This window comes from Notothenia rossii (genome assembly GCF_949606895.1).
Source record: "Notothenia rossii genome assembly, chromosome: 4".
In the NCBI taxonomy this organism is placed as follows: domain Eukaryota; kingdom Metazoa; phylum Chordata; class Actinopteri; order Perciformes; family Nototheniidae; genus Notothenia; species Notothenia rossii.
This window is the reverse complement of record NC_136902.1, coordinates 66121351-66137851: the sequence shown is the minus strand read 5'-3', so window position 1 is coordinate 66137851 and position 16501 is coordinate 66121351. Positions and strand designations below refer to the sequence as shown.

Sequence of the window (16501 nt, the reverse complement as noted above, 5' to 3'; positions counted from 1 at the left end):
CCGCACTCACTAACCTGGTCGAAATATTTCCACACATTACTCCTTTTCGACGCCATGTCTGTTGTGTAGGACTCTTCTTAGAGTATAAATAATTACCGGACTATGACTGGTAAAATATGTTGAATACCGGCAAAACTAAATCTCTCCTGTCAAAATGTCTATGTACTTTGCCGCCACACACGGTTGCCAAGCAGCGCTTATTGTTGTTTAGGCTGGCCACTCATGTGTCACGAGTGTTGACAGGGGGCGGGGGAGCACGCTCATGAACTGTTAGCGCCGGAACCTCGCAATGGCTGCGGAGCGCATTTGCGCCACATTTGGGCCTAAGATGAGGTTTGAGTCTGCCTGATCTACGTGTAGGGAGGGGCAGCAGCCATATCATTGGCTAGAACTAGCTAGATCTGATGGATTTGGACATAAACACGAGTGAAGTGTAACCGGACGCGAAAGAGAGAGATCAGCACCTGAAGCTCTGCGCGCTGTGAGGGACCGGTGAGCAGAGCAAAACACACCTTTAGACGTCACCTACAACATTTAGCTATGGCATGGTCGTATATATACACATTTAATTATTCAATTTGATAATATGTAATCAACTTAGGCATCCCCCCCAAAACTTTTTAACAAAAATTCATTAAAATATTCATAACTCATATTCGAATACATGAATAATTATTCGAATACCTGAATAATTTTGAATATTCGATTAATCGTTCCCATCCCTAACTCATTCCTTGCCGGATTGTTGCGTGCCACTCTAGCTTTTTACCAGATATTCTTTGACAACTTTGCCTGCTTTTGCCTCACACTCATTTTTAATGTCTCTCCCAGGAGGAATCCAAGGCCTTCCACACTTCCCACTGCTGCCATAACCAACCTCCACTCCCAGCTCCCCTTTTCTAATAAACAAATGTTACTTTCACCAGCTGATTCCGATTCATCCTTTTACTTGTGTTAATAGTCAAATTCCAATAGTTAAGTAAACTATCAAAGTCATCCTAATGACCACAGTGGTCAGTCCACTTACCCAGGAATTTTGAGTTGAACAATTATAGGAATATTAGGTCTTTATGTTCTAATAATGTACAAATATTTTAGTAAATTGTTACCACAGAACATTTGCATAATGTTTTAAACATAAAGCATGTTATCCTTCTCTAATAATAATAACATTCTGGCAACATAAACAAATCTAACTTGCATTTTAAGAACAGTAGGGAATAATGTTCTAACAATGTCATCAAAAACATTTTAAGAATGTTTTTAGAGAACGTTATCCTACCTTTCAGAAGAACATTCTGGGAACCAAAATAAAAGCTTCTGTTGAAAATGTTTTAAGAATAGTAGGGCATAATGTTCTAACAATGTTATCAAAAACATTTTAGGAAGGTTATCACCAAACATTTTAAGAGAATGTTTTTAGAGAATGTTATCCTACCTTTCAGAAGACCATTCTGGGAACCAAACAAAAACTTCCCGCTGAAAACGTTTTAAGAATAGGAGGGCATAATGTTCTAACAATGTTATCACCAAACATTTTAAGAATGTTTTTAGAGAGCGTTATCCTACCTTTCAGAAGAACGCTCTGGGAACCAAAATAAAACTTCCCGCTGAAAAAAATCCTAGAGCAATGAATGTAACATTCTCAGAATGTTTTTAGAACCAAACATTTCTAGCTGGGTATTTGTTGAAAGGGAATTCATCCATCTAAGGAATACACTGGTGACACCTTTTTTTAAGTCAGGTCCTCAAAGTGTTGCGGCACTTGAAAATGAAATTAGGCTCAGATAGGAATCTGTCTTTGTCTGGGTCAGCAGTAAAGCTATTGTTATATACATCAGCCCAATTCAGTCAGCCCGAGTTCTCCCCTCTTTGCATCAACTACTGTATCAACATTATGCCACACTTTGCATCACTCACTGCACACATTCAAAACCCAGCAGCAGACAAAAGCCAAGTCATATGCTTTTGTGGAGTTATGCCTGTTGGCTGTGCCACGAAACCTGGTGTGGAGACTAAGTCTGGCCTTTTTTCTCAGAGAACTGAGAATGATGCTCAGGCAGCACAAGGGAGATGTGTGAGGGATATGGCTGAATGGAGTTAACCCGCATTTCATGTCAAGGTAAACATATATTTAAGGCACCCACTAACCTTTCTAATTGAAATCTTTAGCAAATACCACCAACCTTATGACATGCATTGTGTTATTTCTTGTCATAATGAACTGTGAATGGCAATTTCTAAATAGAAATATGGACATGTTTACAACACTAGCTCAAACTGTTTGTCACCCACAAAGGAATAATTAACTATCCTTTTGAATCCTGAAATCAATAGCATCTGAATGAAAAGAAAGGAAATCAGTGTTTCATGCAGTGAAACATGCAGAAGAGTTTCTGCTGGGTTTTTTGTACGTTGCTGGTCAGTGAACCTTGATGTACATGCAGGTGTCCCTCCCCCCCCCCCCCCCCCCAAAGGCTAGTTTCAGTCTCAGACTTAGCCAATGATTGAATTTAGTCTCCAGATTTTTAAGTTTTTTCATTATTCTAATCTTATTTTGGCGGCAACATTTGTTTTTTATCTTGAGAAAATGTTTTAGGCGAATGAGAGGTAACACTTTCTATGAAATCTATAATGCATTATAATCTGCTTAAAGCACTATATCATTATAGTTTCAAGTACATACATATCCATAATGCTTTATGCAAATTTGGTGGTGGAAACATATTTATAAACCTTCTGAAAGAAGAAAATGCTACCAAGCAGCACACTGAAAAAGCTGAAACCGTTGACTTCAATTACATATACAGATTTCACATAACTGTATTACGTAAGTTGAAAGCAATGATATCAATTTTAAATAAAACATATTAAGTTCAACTAACTATCTTCATTTGTATCTTTGAAATTAAATAAATAAAACATTTTTTAACTGTCTAAAAAGTCTTCAGGTGTCAAAAAGAGGAAGTTAACCACAAATTAAACAACACAACTGCCTGCTGTATCAGAACCATACCCACCCGAGCACACTGTGCAAGATCAAAAAAAAAAATGCAATTTGCACCTGTCTGAAACTGCTTTTAACTCAGTGTATGAAAATATGGCAAACATAATATTTTCACTTTCAGCAAAATTAGTACATTTTAAAGGAAATAAAAACTTTACATTATTATTCTCTTACACTTCTGGTGTGAATCTCATGCTTTTTATTTATCTGCTCAAACAAAACAAATAAATAATCAAATAACCTAAGATTGCGACTTTAATATTTCATACCAACCGTAATAATTATCTGCTAAATGTGAAATATTTGAATTTTGTCGCTTTTGATACGTATAAAGAGTTAAGTGCTTTGTGTGTCATTGCTTTATGTAGATTTATGTGACCACAGTCATTTTGGAATATAAACATAATTAGTGCAAACAAATGAGACAGTTGGCAAGAAGCCTGTTAGTTTGCACCTGTGCAATATACTCCTCACTGTGGAGCGAGCCGGGGAATTCAGGGGAAAACATTACTGCGTTTTTTTTGGACAAGATAGCGGACCGTTTTCCAAAGAAAGCAATACTCATTGTCATGTGGGGGAAGGGCAGTTTACCTTGGACTGCTTCTTAAATCAGGCACGCAAATCAGCTAATGTTTGAGAGTCACATATATTGAGTCAACAATAGTGACACAGAATAGAAATATGATGCTTTTGCAGAGGTTTAAAGCACTTTATTGTGAATAAGCACATTGTTAGAAGTTTAAGCAGGGCTGGATTTAGCCTTATGATGTGGTTGTAGAATAACATGTCGAGGGGGCATTTTGTTAGAGACAATATTGTTTTAGATATCGTTTTACTATGTGTGCAAAACTGTTTTTTACCTGTCTTCTTTTCCGTTCACTGGTCTATAGGACAAACACTATTTTGTTTATTATTTTAAGACACATTTAGAAAGTTTATTGGAAGTGTATTTTATCTCAATATTTACAGCCTGTATTGTAGTAGTCTGATTGAGATGAACAACTGTATATGCACTTTATTAATTATACACACACAAATTCAATTTATTGTAAACTAATTTAATCTCAGAAGATACTTCATCATCATCATCACATCACCTTTTTGTCATTCAGATTTTTTATTCCACATCACAGCAGTATTATTTTTCTGGTTTGGTCTATAGCAGGTTGGATTCTACGGAGCCCCCTAGGGGACATGGAGAAGAAAAAAAAAAAAAAAAAGAAAAAAAAAGAAGAAGTTTTGCGAGATATCGCAAAACCCCGTTGCAGTTTGTAGACGATCCCTAAGCACTCCTCTCCCTCCTCAAGCTGCAGATTGTGACCAATTCTTGATGTTTAGCTCGGATGACGGCGCGTATCGAACTGTTCTGATAAAAACGACTCTGTAGCTCGTTGTCTACCTTGCTATGATTGTAAAGTCATGTTGTTTGTATTTTTACAACGTTATGTTCATGAGTTATTGATCCGCGAAATTCGAATCTGTCAATAACTCAGCTCAGAGGGACGTGCATGTCCCCTCGCTCTGAGTGTTCTCTTGAGGTGTCTTCAGTTATGTGAAACCCTTTATATATACAGTCTATGTGTGAAACCCGTGCCTATTGCCAAGCACTGATGTTATATCTTTATATTTAAGGCCAAGCTCAAAGTAAAATCAATGAACCGCTCCATTGTTGTGGTTTCTGTGTTGCCGTAGCAGCCGAACTGACCAGGAAGCACATTGAACTAAATGCAAAGTTTTGTGAGATCTCGCAAAGGGGTTTTGCGAGATCTCGCAAAAGTATTGCGAGATCTCGCAAAGTTTTTGCGATATCTCGCAAAGGTTTTGCGATATCTCATTTTTTTTTATTTCTATTTTTACTTCTCCATGTCCCCTAGGGGGCTCCGTAGGATTCAGTTTTGTTGCTTCTGTTTCTCAGTGCAACATGCAAGGGATTTAAACAATCTATCAATTTCTTAGTAAATTCTATTTATTTTCTTAAAGAGTCTTTATTAGGCTTTTTTGGGGTGTTCCCCCAAGGCTAAAATCCCATAGTGAAATCACTATGTAATACTCTGTTGGCTAGCGCTCCAACACATATTTTTGATAGGCTAAGGGGTGGGAGATATCTAAGAGGTTGACCAATTACAACAGATCCGGCCAGCTGGCCAATCAGAACAGATTGATTGATTGATTGAAAAGTTTATTAACAGCTTGTATATTGGGTACAGTACAGTACAGCTCAAAACATACAATTGTTAAGGGGATGCAGACCAGAGAAAGACTTTCGTCTTGTTTACATCAGGGTCCCCCATTTCCAATTCATCCTATCATTTAAGACATACAAGACATATTTGACATACAGATGGCTTATTTACAATTTACATACAGGTGTTTTTTTACATACAGATGGCTTACTTACAAATTTCATTTTAGATTTCGTTCTAATACATCTTCACCGGACATTTAAGACATACCAAGTCTACAGATATACAGTTAGTAACAGAGTCTAAAATGCGAGTATATACATAGATGGGGGGGAAGCTGTCCATTGTACGACAGGTTGAGATTTGTACCATTACCGGAGCCAGTTTTGCAATGCTCTCCCCCGAAGGTGCTCTTTAAGAGAGGTTTTGAAGGTAAGTATAGTTTTACTTTCCTTTACAGTATTGGGAAGAGCGTTCCACCTTGATGTGGCATAATTGCGAAACGTGTATTCCCCTTTTTTTGTGCCAAATCTGGGTTTTACATGATTTGTGGAGCTCCCTCTGGTGTTAGGATCATGATATTCCTTGACCTTTGGGAATAATTTTGACATGTACATGGGTACCATAGAGGTGTATTGGATCTTGTAGACCAGGCCCATTGCAAGTAGCTGTACTCTGTCGTCTACTCTAAGCCATCCTAGGTTGTCAAAGTGGGCAGAGGTGAGGTGGTTTCTAGATGAAAGGTCAAGCAGTAGTCTGACCAGTTTATTTTGTGATGTTTGAAGTTTTATTTTTAGCGCCTTGGAGGTGCTATGGTACCATGACGTGCAAGCATAGTCATAGTACCCTTGAATGAGTGCTCCTGCCAGAGTTTTCAGGGTGTTTTTGTTTACCAGAGAGGAGATCCGGTATAGGAATCTAGTTCTTTGATTGACTTTTTTTATTACATTGGATGCCATTTTGTCACAGGAGAGGTTTGCCTCAAGAATAGATCCTAGGTATGTAATTTCCTTCTTACTTGTGACAATAATATCACCCACTGCAACTGTGAAGTCGTCGGATTTGCTGAGATTATGTTTAGAACCGAAGAGAATGGACTCTGTTTTACCCAGGTGTAATGATCATTTATTATCGGCGAGCCAAGTGCAGATTCTGCCGAGGTCGGAGCTGAGGGTTTTTTCAACCTGCAATCTGCTCCTGTCAGAGACCAGCAGGGCTGAGTCGTCCGCGAACAGGAACAAGTTGCATTCACATGCTGATGACATGTCATTTGCATAAATTAGGAACAGTAACGGACCTAATATGCTTCCTTGTGGAACACCACAGCTCACTGGGAGGGGGGGGGACAGAGTACCGTTTACCTCCACCATCTGTTCTCTCCCCTCCAGGTAGGATTGCATCCAGCTCACTGATAGTTTATCAAAACCAATTGCTTTTAGCTTGTCAATCAGAATGGGGTGATTGACAGTGTCGAAAGCCTTTTGCAGGTCCAGCATCACCATGCCGCAGTATTTGCCCTCGTCCACCTCTTGTTTGATGTGGTCGTTTAAATAAAGAAGGCATGTGTCAGTGGAGTGGGATGTTCTAAAGCCAGATTGAAATTCATAGATTAGTTTCTTGTCCGCGAGGTACTTTTCAACCTGTTCATATACAATTTTTCCATGACTTTCGAGATGGAGGTAAGTATAGAAACAGAGCGGTAGTTGCCTGGGTCCAATTTGCTGCTCTTTTTGTGCAGGGGGGTTACTCTTGCAATTTTGAAGTCTTTGGGTACTTTTCCCTGTTTTATGGAGAGGTTAATTATGTGAGCTATGACTGGTGAGATGGCGGTTGCTGTGTCTCTGAGGAATTTGGAGGGGATATTGTCGTGGCCAGTGGCCTTGTTAGGTTGGAGGGCGCTCAGTTTAATGAGTACCTCTGCTGATGTTACCCTTGCTAGACTGAAATCATCTTTGCGTACCCCTAGGTTTTTGTAGTAGGTCATGATGTGATCTACTCCAAAAAGCCCTGAGTGGGAGGGTAATTTATTTACAAGAGTTGTGGCTATGTTTGTGGAAAAAATGTTCAAGTACTTGGCCACGTCCAGTTTGTCTGTGATGAGCCTGTTATCTGTCTTTATGTTTAAGTTCGAAAATCTCGTTTAGAGTTTTTTACTGCAGCCAAGCTGGTTATTGAGTAATTTCCAAAGTTCACAGGGTTTATTTTTGTTTTCCTCAGTTTTGACATTGATGAAATTCTTTTTGGCAGTTTTGATCATGGAGCTTACGTCATTTCTTAGTCTGTTTCTTTCAATTTTTAGTTCAGTCACGTGGGCCAGGAGTTACTGCTCGTGGTTTTGGAAATCATTGACTGACTTTTATGAAACTCAGAGCATTTTTTGTCTCTGGTTTTCATGGCGGTTAGTATGCCGGAGTGCATCCACGGCTCTGCGCGATTTTTTACCCTGGTTGTTCTTAGGAGGGCCAAATCATTGAGTATTGCAGAGAATTTATTTTTGAAACCAAGCCATGTTTCTTCAACTTGCGTACCACCGAGCTCATCTGACCAGTCCAGGCTCTCCAGTTCTAGGTTAAAGGCCTCGCTAGAGTAGTTTTTGAGGTCTCTAGATATGACTGTTTTGTGACAGCCGGCCTTTTGTTTTAGCCTTTTGCGGGTACAGAATATCATATAATGATCACTTAAACCACATGCTATAACCCCTTTACTGGAGATCTTGGACTTGTTAGAGGTCAGAATGAGATCAATGGTAGTCTGTGTTGTTTCACATACCCGGGTGGGTTGGGTGATTAGCTGGCTGAAGCCGTGCATATCACAAATCCTACTGAAGGACTTGAAGACGGACGTGTCTTTACGTTGCATATCCGTGTTCCAGTCTCCAATAATAATTGTCTCTACATCCCCCACCTCAGCCAAACACCCATCTAACGTATCATAAAAGTCACTCTGTTCCGGTGGTCTATAGATTGTCCCGACTATTACAGATTTAGCATTGTCAAAACGAATTTCAACCCACACAGATTCAATATTTTCATGATGCAGGTCAGTACGGTTTTTGAAATTGGTGTCTTTATGTATGTACATGCAGACACCACCTCCATTCACGTTCCTGTCCCTTCTCACTAAAAGATAATCTTCAAATTCAATCTCTGAATCTGTAATGGAATTGTCCAATTTGGTCTCAGAAAAGCATAATATGCTTGCCTTACCGTTCATGAATAGCTGCCTGAGTTCAGCCAGTTTGTGTCTCAGGCTGTTAGTGTTCAGATGAAAAATATGTAGTCCATTTTTGTTGCTTAAATGCACAATGTCGTCAGCTTGGAGATATTTGTCTTTGTCCGTTACAGCAACCGGCTTGCGGCCTGCCGTGTTGCTTGGAGCGGTGGGGTGGTGGGGGGAGGGAGGCTCCGTTGTAGCTTTAGCCGTTGATATGCTAGCAGGGTGGCTAACAACATGGCGGATATTTGTTCCCTCGGATCTCGGTTCACTTCCTCTCGTCACTGCCTCATGCGTGTCTGTCTGCCGAGGCATCCCCGGGGGAATGTCGAAGTCTCCGTTGATTCCTCGGTCTCCGCTGTCTCCACGGTCTCTGTTGTCGTCGCGTAATTGTTGCTGCAGTGGAAGAGATGCTAGTTGGGATGCTAGTTGTGATGCTAGCTCCTCGAGCCTGCAGGACTGGCTTCTTGTCTGCACCGGGCCCGGATTCAGATGGATGTCTCCCGCTAACAATAAGACCCAGACGATCATACTTCTTCGGTCTAGTTTGCCTGACGGGGGTAAGTACTTTCGCGTCGGGTTTGCAGTTAATAATGCATGAATGCTTGCACTTCCAAAAGCGAGGTGTTTCTTTTCCCAGCCGTTGAGAAGGTAAAAGTCATTGTGTATCATTTTATCCCTGCTTTTATTACTCTCCTTCTCTAAGTGATGTTGCCTCATTGATGAGTTGAGGTAGGAGTCCATAATCCATATTGTCATGAGGATGAAATATGTAAAAAATCGTGAGGAATAACCTCCAAAGCGGGAGCTCTCGAAAATGCGACCACTCATAGCGAAAACCGGATGTCGCTCCGGATGACTGAGCTCTGGTTTTAGACAGAGGGTGACAAGAGGTGCTGCAGCAGAGGCAGTATGAGTAAAATAAAGACCTTTCGAAACTTTAAAACATGTAAACATGTTGCACAAAATACAATTATCAATCTTGAAAATGAGCGTAAAAGGTCCCCTTTAAAACATTACAATGGCTGTCCCAAAGTTGTGTGCTTGGATTGTACTAGCTTGTTTCAAAATATGTGTCTTTATAGCCTTGTCTCTGTAATAAAAACTCACAATGGAACTATGTCAGAGATGGAGAAAGGTCTATCTCCACTTTTAATCCTTTAACCAAAACTTGGACTTGTTTTTATTTCTTCAAACCAACAACACTTAAAGGTGGGGTAGGTAAGTTTGAGAAACCGGCTCGAGATACACTTTTTGTTATATTCCATGGAATGCTCTTAACATCCCGATAGCAATGAATATCTTAAGTGCTTTGACAAATAATCCATTAAAAAATGTCATCTGTGGAAGCCGTAATACTGTAAAAAGCACGACCAATCCGCCGGCCCGGCTAAAATAACTTGATGGCCTACCTGCCTGTTAGCCTTCCATCTGTGCACAAACTTATCTCGTGCCCTCATTGGTCATGTGCGCGTTCATGTGTGTTGGAGGAGGGGCTCTGTAAGGAAGTGGCATATTTTTTCTGGCTGTGTATTTTCAAATTCTAGCACACTCGAGCTGGTTTCTCCAAAATGACCTACCCCATCTTTAAGATGCAGCCAATCGCAGGCTCAAATGACAGAATAGTGTCTTGGTTGATACTTGTTTGCCCTTACCTTAACCTGAACCTCAACCAGCCATCTTTAGCTATTCCTCTAACCTGACTTCAACTAGTTCTGTCTGCTACATCTAGCCATATCCTAACCACAAACCACAAACCCAAAGCCCCAAGTGCAAAATGACATGTAACATAATGCAGTTTTCCGAAACAGTAAATCACAGGACTATATCAATATTTTATACAGACATGTAGATGATTTATGAACTTTAGGAAGATGTTGACTGATAACGTTTGACTCATCACACTGGTGAATTAAAGCCTGTTTAATTGTATTCCTCAATACCCATGCCTAAACAGGTCAGTGTAGGCAACATCTCGTGTTTTAAATACCAATGTATCATATCACTCCCATATTGGCTTATCTTCTCAAGTGAATGCTGGATAAAGTGTTTCCTGAACAAGTCCCAACTTACCTATGAAAAAGAATTCCTTTTCATTTTTAGTGGGAGTATAATTTGTCTTTGTGTTGCAACACATACTTAACTGTATTGAACTAATAACTATGGTTCTGAACATTCCGTTTTGTAAACCAGTGTGTTCATTTGACCTTTAGGCCTAAAAGTGACTTGTATACAAGACTGTTGGATTACATGTGGACCTGTTGAATGCAATAATATACTGTACAGTATGTCTCTATCTTGATTGACAGGTCTGTGTTGCTTCAACTAATAAAGCGTACCCTGCTTTATCATCTATTTTACTAATCAGTAAAAGCCAAAATCATTTAAAAAATGTACATTGAGTTTTGTTCAAGAACAGTTGAAGACATAAGACAAATCCTAAGTTAAATAATAGGTCAAGTGACTTCTATAGAATCATACTTCTTGTTTCTTTGACAACCAGGGGGCTGCTGGCCATTTGAAAGAATCAATTTGTGCATTGACCCAAAGTTTGGTTCTTCAGCTTTAGGCAAATCTTTTCTTAAATCTTCGCAAAATATAAACATAGAGAAAATGAAAAAAAGTAAATCCCAATAGCTGTATCATGTAAAAAACTATTGAGTTCATTAACTTATTATGAACATTTAGTCTCTTGTTTATAAATGTTATCAACTGCTTTTCTTATTTGTTTTTCTAGGACAAACAGACAAATAAACATTTGGTTCATTTTGGTTTGAGAAGGAAGGCTGGAAAGGAAGTCAGTAACTCACAAAAACATTATTTGCATGAGCAGTATTTTAATAGATATTTGTCTATATAATATAATATATATATAATTGTTTGTCATACAGTTTTTAATGTATTCATGCCATTACGTTTATTTTGGCATTACCTTTTTAAAAAAATAAAACGTTAAAAAAATAAAGTTTTGCCTCTTAGTTATGGTTCAACCTAAATAGTATCAACACTGAAACTAAATGCATGAGGGAGATTTGTGGTTGGAGAGCTGCAACATCTCAGGGGGATTGTTAGCTGGCTTCAGTCTGGTATAAAGCACGTCAGTCAACCCGCCACTTTGATATTCTTCATTTTAACTATATGATAATCCAGAAAGGCAGAATGCACTGGGAGAAATGTAAGTACAACACTTAATTGCTGTTTTATTGCGTTAAGGAATTTCCTGCTAATTTTGTGCATTTTTCTTCATTATCTTATATAAAATACATATTGATTTGAATAATGCTTTTAAATGTGCTTAGATTTCATTTGAAGGAGAGTTTTAAACATTTGAAATACTTAATTGTTCAAATTGTGTTTTCATTTTTGTGTACATCATATATAACTTAATATTATGTTGAATATAACAAAATCTACTTCGATATTCTTGCAATACATAAAACCTGTTTGCATGGATTGTAATTGTCTTCTCACTGTGTCATTATAGAATATCGTGTTCAATACTGTACTGGCTGGGGGTTGTTGTTGCTGTTGTTGTTGTTGTTGTTGTAAAAAGCATTATATATGTAGTTTAACCTGTTTGACTTTCCGCTACTGCATTTGTTAGCTTGTCAGATATGTAAAACGCAACCTTACTCAGATGTGCACAGTCCTTTTGGCTCAGTTCTTTACGAGGTTGTTTATTTTTTTTTAGAGAACTTCGAAAAGCAGGAAAGAACATGCCAGCTTTTCCTGTGATCAGTGTCAGGATCAGTGTTGCAGCTGTTGTGTCGGACTCTTTGGAAAGAGGAAGGTGGTCATCTGGATGTTGGCTGCGTGTTGCTATTAGGCTGTAATCTTGATATGCAAAATGGCAGCAGTCGTCCACCGCAGTAAAACATTGCACATCTGTGGAGCTTCCTCTTTTCTGTTGGTTGACACCCCATGTATGTGCCATGGTGATTCTTTTTTCTTTCTCTGAAGAAAATGACAACAACATATTTTTTGCATTAGAGATTAAGTTAAATATTCATAATGTAACATTTAATCTGTTAAACCCGAGAGACCCCGGTACCGGGGCACTGCCGCAACATCTTGCAGGAAACAGTGTCTGAGGGCATGTTCATTTAATAAACTATGAATGTTTTATATCCATGTAACGGGGAAAAACTCATCTAACTGATCATTTCAAAAAAACAAAAAAAAAAAAAAACACAATGCTAACGCTGAGCCTCTGATTTAGCAATGAGCGAAAAATGCTAACAGATGACTGCACCAAAATTCACTCACAAAACCTTATTATTTATCTTTGATGCACATCCAACCCATCATTTCACATCGTTAGGTGATAGAGAATCGAAGGGTACCTTCATTATCACTCAATTATACGAACTCGCGGAGATAATAACAAGAAAACATCAAAACATGTGGCGCTAGGTAGCTAAAAACGCTAACATGGCTCACCTGTGTCGTAGTCTGGTCAAAAGTGGTCTTCAATGGCATTAAAACGATAAAAACGCTGCTGAAGTTAATCCATAGGTTAATCCAATGTGTCTGTGTCCCTTTGAAATGATTTCTGATAATCCATAAGCAATAAACCTGCGTTTCCGTTTCTAAAAGTCAGACCTAGAGACAGCTTCACTCTGGTGCAAAACTGCATGCGCGAAGCCCACACCTTTTTGTTTTAGACTGTGTGTGAGTGGGGTGACTCCCCTTCGATTATATTGGCTCTAACGGTCAGAAAGAGATGTCAATCACCAAAATCGACCAATGGGTTCCAGAGAAACGGTAAAACCCCCATTTCCACCCAAATCACCTCAGAGGTGGAGTTTTTTTTGCTAAACCTCTCTAAAAAGTTCAAATGTCACTTGTTTTGCATCAATCTTGAAACAGGGTACTTATTATATGTTGTACTTTGGATTACTAAAGCTTGTAGTCTACCTTACCATCATTCAAGGGTAGTTTTCACTATAAGTAAAAAAATATTTTTGGACGGACACTATAAATGTTCAATCTAAATTGTTTTTTAAATAAGAAACATCCAAATTGATTCTGACTTTTCTACATCCAACTCACAGGTTTATCATTACTTTGAGAAAAAAGATTATTAATTTAACCCTTTTAGAAGGGAAGATATGGTCATTTGTTCTGGGAATGTCATTTTCGAGCCTGAGACTTGAAAAACAGGCTCAGGGCTAAACAGGTTAAAGTTTATTTCGTTGATTTGTTTTAAACCCTTTTTGAATATAAGTTGAACTTTTTATATTCGAGTAGGCCTACTTCCAGTTGTAGTGATCACTCTTCAACCTTCTTAGTTTTGATACATTTTCTCATTTACAGGCTTTATCCAAATGTGTAACTAGGATTAACAAAATACATACAGTAGTTGCTTGTCAGCATAATCATTGAACTCAGGTTAAATAATGACTTATAGGCTACACAAACGTCAGCCCTTTGCCATTGATGTTCTCAAATAGTAATTTGTAACTGTTGCCTTATGACAGCTTTATATCTCAACCACCAGCAACACCTAGGCTGTATTTTCACAATGGCCATGTCGAAGAAAGCAGGACAATAAAAATAGAAAAAGATTCAATCTGGTCAAGATAGTGAACAGTTGAAAATTGAATCCAGGGCACTTTTTTAAAAGCATGGGCAAATAGAAGGCATAATTGTATGCTAAACTAAATAATGTATGGTTTAAATATATTTCAATGGAAACATTTGGGTCTGTACTTTGGCTACACACTTAATCATAGAGTCCCAAGTGACAAACAAGGTTTAAGATGCAAACGTTGGCATGTAAGCTAGCTATACTGGGTAACAACATCTCGTTAGCTACACACATTGGTGGGGCCTGGTTTATGTGGCTACACACTCAATCATAGAGTCCCAAGTGACGTGCAATGTTTAATATGCAAACGTTAGCATGTAAGCTAGTTATATTACTAGCTAAGAGCATCTGGTCCACTACACACTTTGTAAATCTTTTGTAAAAAGTGAAGCATACTTTTTGAAGATACAAAAAATGAAGCATAACTCGCTCAGCCAAGCTAGAGTAAGATGTACTGTAGGATGTCTTTTTTTTATCACTCTTACTATATTACAGGATAACTGGTAAAGATGCTGAATTTATAACTTTGATCAGATAGCTTTAGCCTTAGATAGGACAATATCATTCATGTAGCAATATGCTATATTCATGAACTAGCTAGCTACAGTGTGTATCATCTGCTAGCCACAGCTTTCATTGACCTCACACAACCCAGTCTCACGGCATTTCGTGTTATAGTCACGACATTTAATCTATTGATTCGTCTTCACCAACACCATTTTCCCCTTTTTTTCGTGTCACACAGAACGATTTTAAAAGCAATGTATTTGTATTGGTAGTGTGTTTCGTGCCTGCAACACGTCTTTTTGTCCGGTCGGGTCTTGGAAGACCGGAAGTTGTGTGGTTCATAAATCATCTTCTTACTCAATATCAAGCCACGATTATTGTTTTTATTTCAAATGTTATAATGTCGGACTTTTTTTGTCGTCTGTGAGGAAAAGAAATGGGGCTCAGAGCCTCAAAATAGTGAAATCTGTATTTTTTAAAATCTTTATTTCCTTCTAATTTGTTATTTTTTCGAAATAACACACTCTTATTTACTCAACAATAACACACAATTATCCTTGTTTTTATTTATTTGTTTGATTCCATAATCTAGGGCTTTTTTGGCATCAGTCAGGAACTGAATTTCAAAATAAAAATAACCGGAAACAGACGTAGGCCTATATGGGACATTTCAAGCATCGTTGCGATACACAGCCACTGAACTGATTACCCAAGATCCTCAGCTATGGTTTAAGCTCGATGATTGGATGTTTTAGCCGCAATGCACGTTGGGATATGGTGATAATGCAATATGAAATCCGAAAAACATTTCGGAGTTTAGGATGGCCAAAGACACCACACCAGTGGCGAGCCGTCAGGGCACTCTAGCCCTCTGTGAGGGCCTAAGATATTCTAAAAAATAATATTTGAAAACATTAAAAAGAAAAACATTTTTGTTAAATGTTTCATTAGTTTGACCTAAATAACTTGATTTAATTGTATTTAAAATAACATATCCATAGAAATAAATCCTTAGAATCTGCCTGTTCAGTTTCTGTTGGAATGTGAAGGGTTACATGCCGTCTCTGTGAGTTACTGTGAAGACGGGAGAGCTTGTTGGTCCCTCTGTAGATTTACAGAGTGCCAGCTATAGTAACTCAACGAGAGAGTAATGTAAAATGACAGTACAATTGACCAATCATATCTTCCCTCTAAATGGGTGGGCTTTATTTTGGCGGACTTTATGACAAGTCCCGCCCACTGTGAAGTCTATGGTTGCAGTCGGATAGTTTAAAAATAAGCTCCTAAGTTCTAACCCTATCTCCTATTCCTTGACCTCTGAGTGAAACGTCACGGGGTTAAGGGATAGTGGATAGGAGAATTCAAAAGGACTTATGAGAAGAGACTGCGGTACTTTCGAGAATCCGAATGGACTTTCACTATCCGACATGTTTATGATGCGCCAGCGGACGTCATTGTGTGCGCAACGCTGGCTCCTAAAAATTAAGTTCCCACAGAACTAAACTGCATTCTCAATTACATTTAGCTAGAAACGTATTTTCTCCCACGTTACGTTCATTATGAACGTATCTCAAATACGTTTATTTTCTACATATCTTCTAGAAACATATTTTATCTTTGACATTTATTGTCTTGCTTATAATAATGATAATAGTCATTTATAAATATCATTTTAGAGCAACATGCTTCAACATAGTTAACATTGCAGGAAAGCAATATATTAGACGTTAAGTACTTTGTCAGGCTTAATATATCTATCTGTAGATAGATACCCCCAATGCTTTTTTCTTATTTGAAAGAACACCTTAAAAAGGTGAATTCGTTTTTCAGTTTTGCACATCCTCCTATTAATATTTTTGTACATCCAGCACTAAACTGTTTTATTGTAGAGATCACTTATAGTATCTTCTTGATTTTGTATATTCTATATTTCTATCATTGACCTTCTACTTTCCCCCTGAAGTATGTACTCTTAATATTTTTTTCATCAAATAACATTAT

At 38.3% G+C, this 16501-nt stretch overlaps 1 protein-coding gene across 4 annotated transcripts in view; it reads left to right on the top strand.

Annotated features, from left to right (window-relative positions):
• Positions 1–16501, top strand: part of pou2af1 (POU class 2 homeobox associating factor 1) — a 74179-nt gene that overhangs the window by 24538 nt on the left and 33140 nt on the right. The window contains exons 1-2 of one of the 4 annotated variants that reach the window (XM_079678291.1): positions 11530–11578; positions 12095–12326. The exons of 1 other annotated variant lie outside the window; for it this stretch is intronic. In XM_079678291.1, coding sequence (XP_079534417.1) covers positions 12251–12326 — 76 coding nt within the window. In that variant the 5' untranslated portion in view covers positions 11530–11578; positions 12095–12250. Of the gene's footprint in view, positions 1–1989; positions 2123–11419; positions 11579–12094; positions 12327–16501 lie in introns of those variants that run through there. 2 more of the 4 variants (XM_079678293.1, XM_079678292.1) reach the window with 2 other exon arrangements.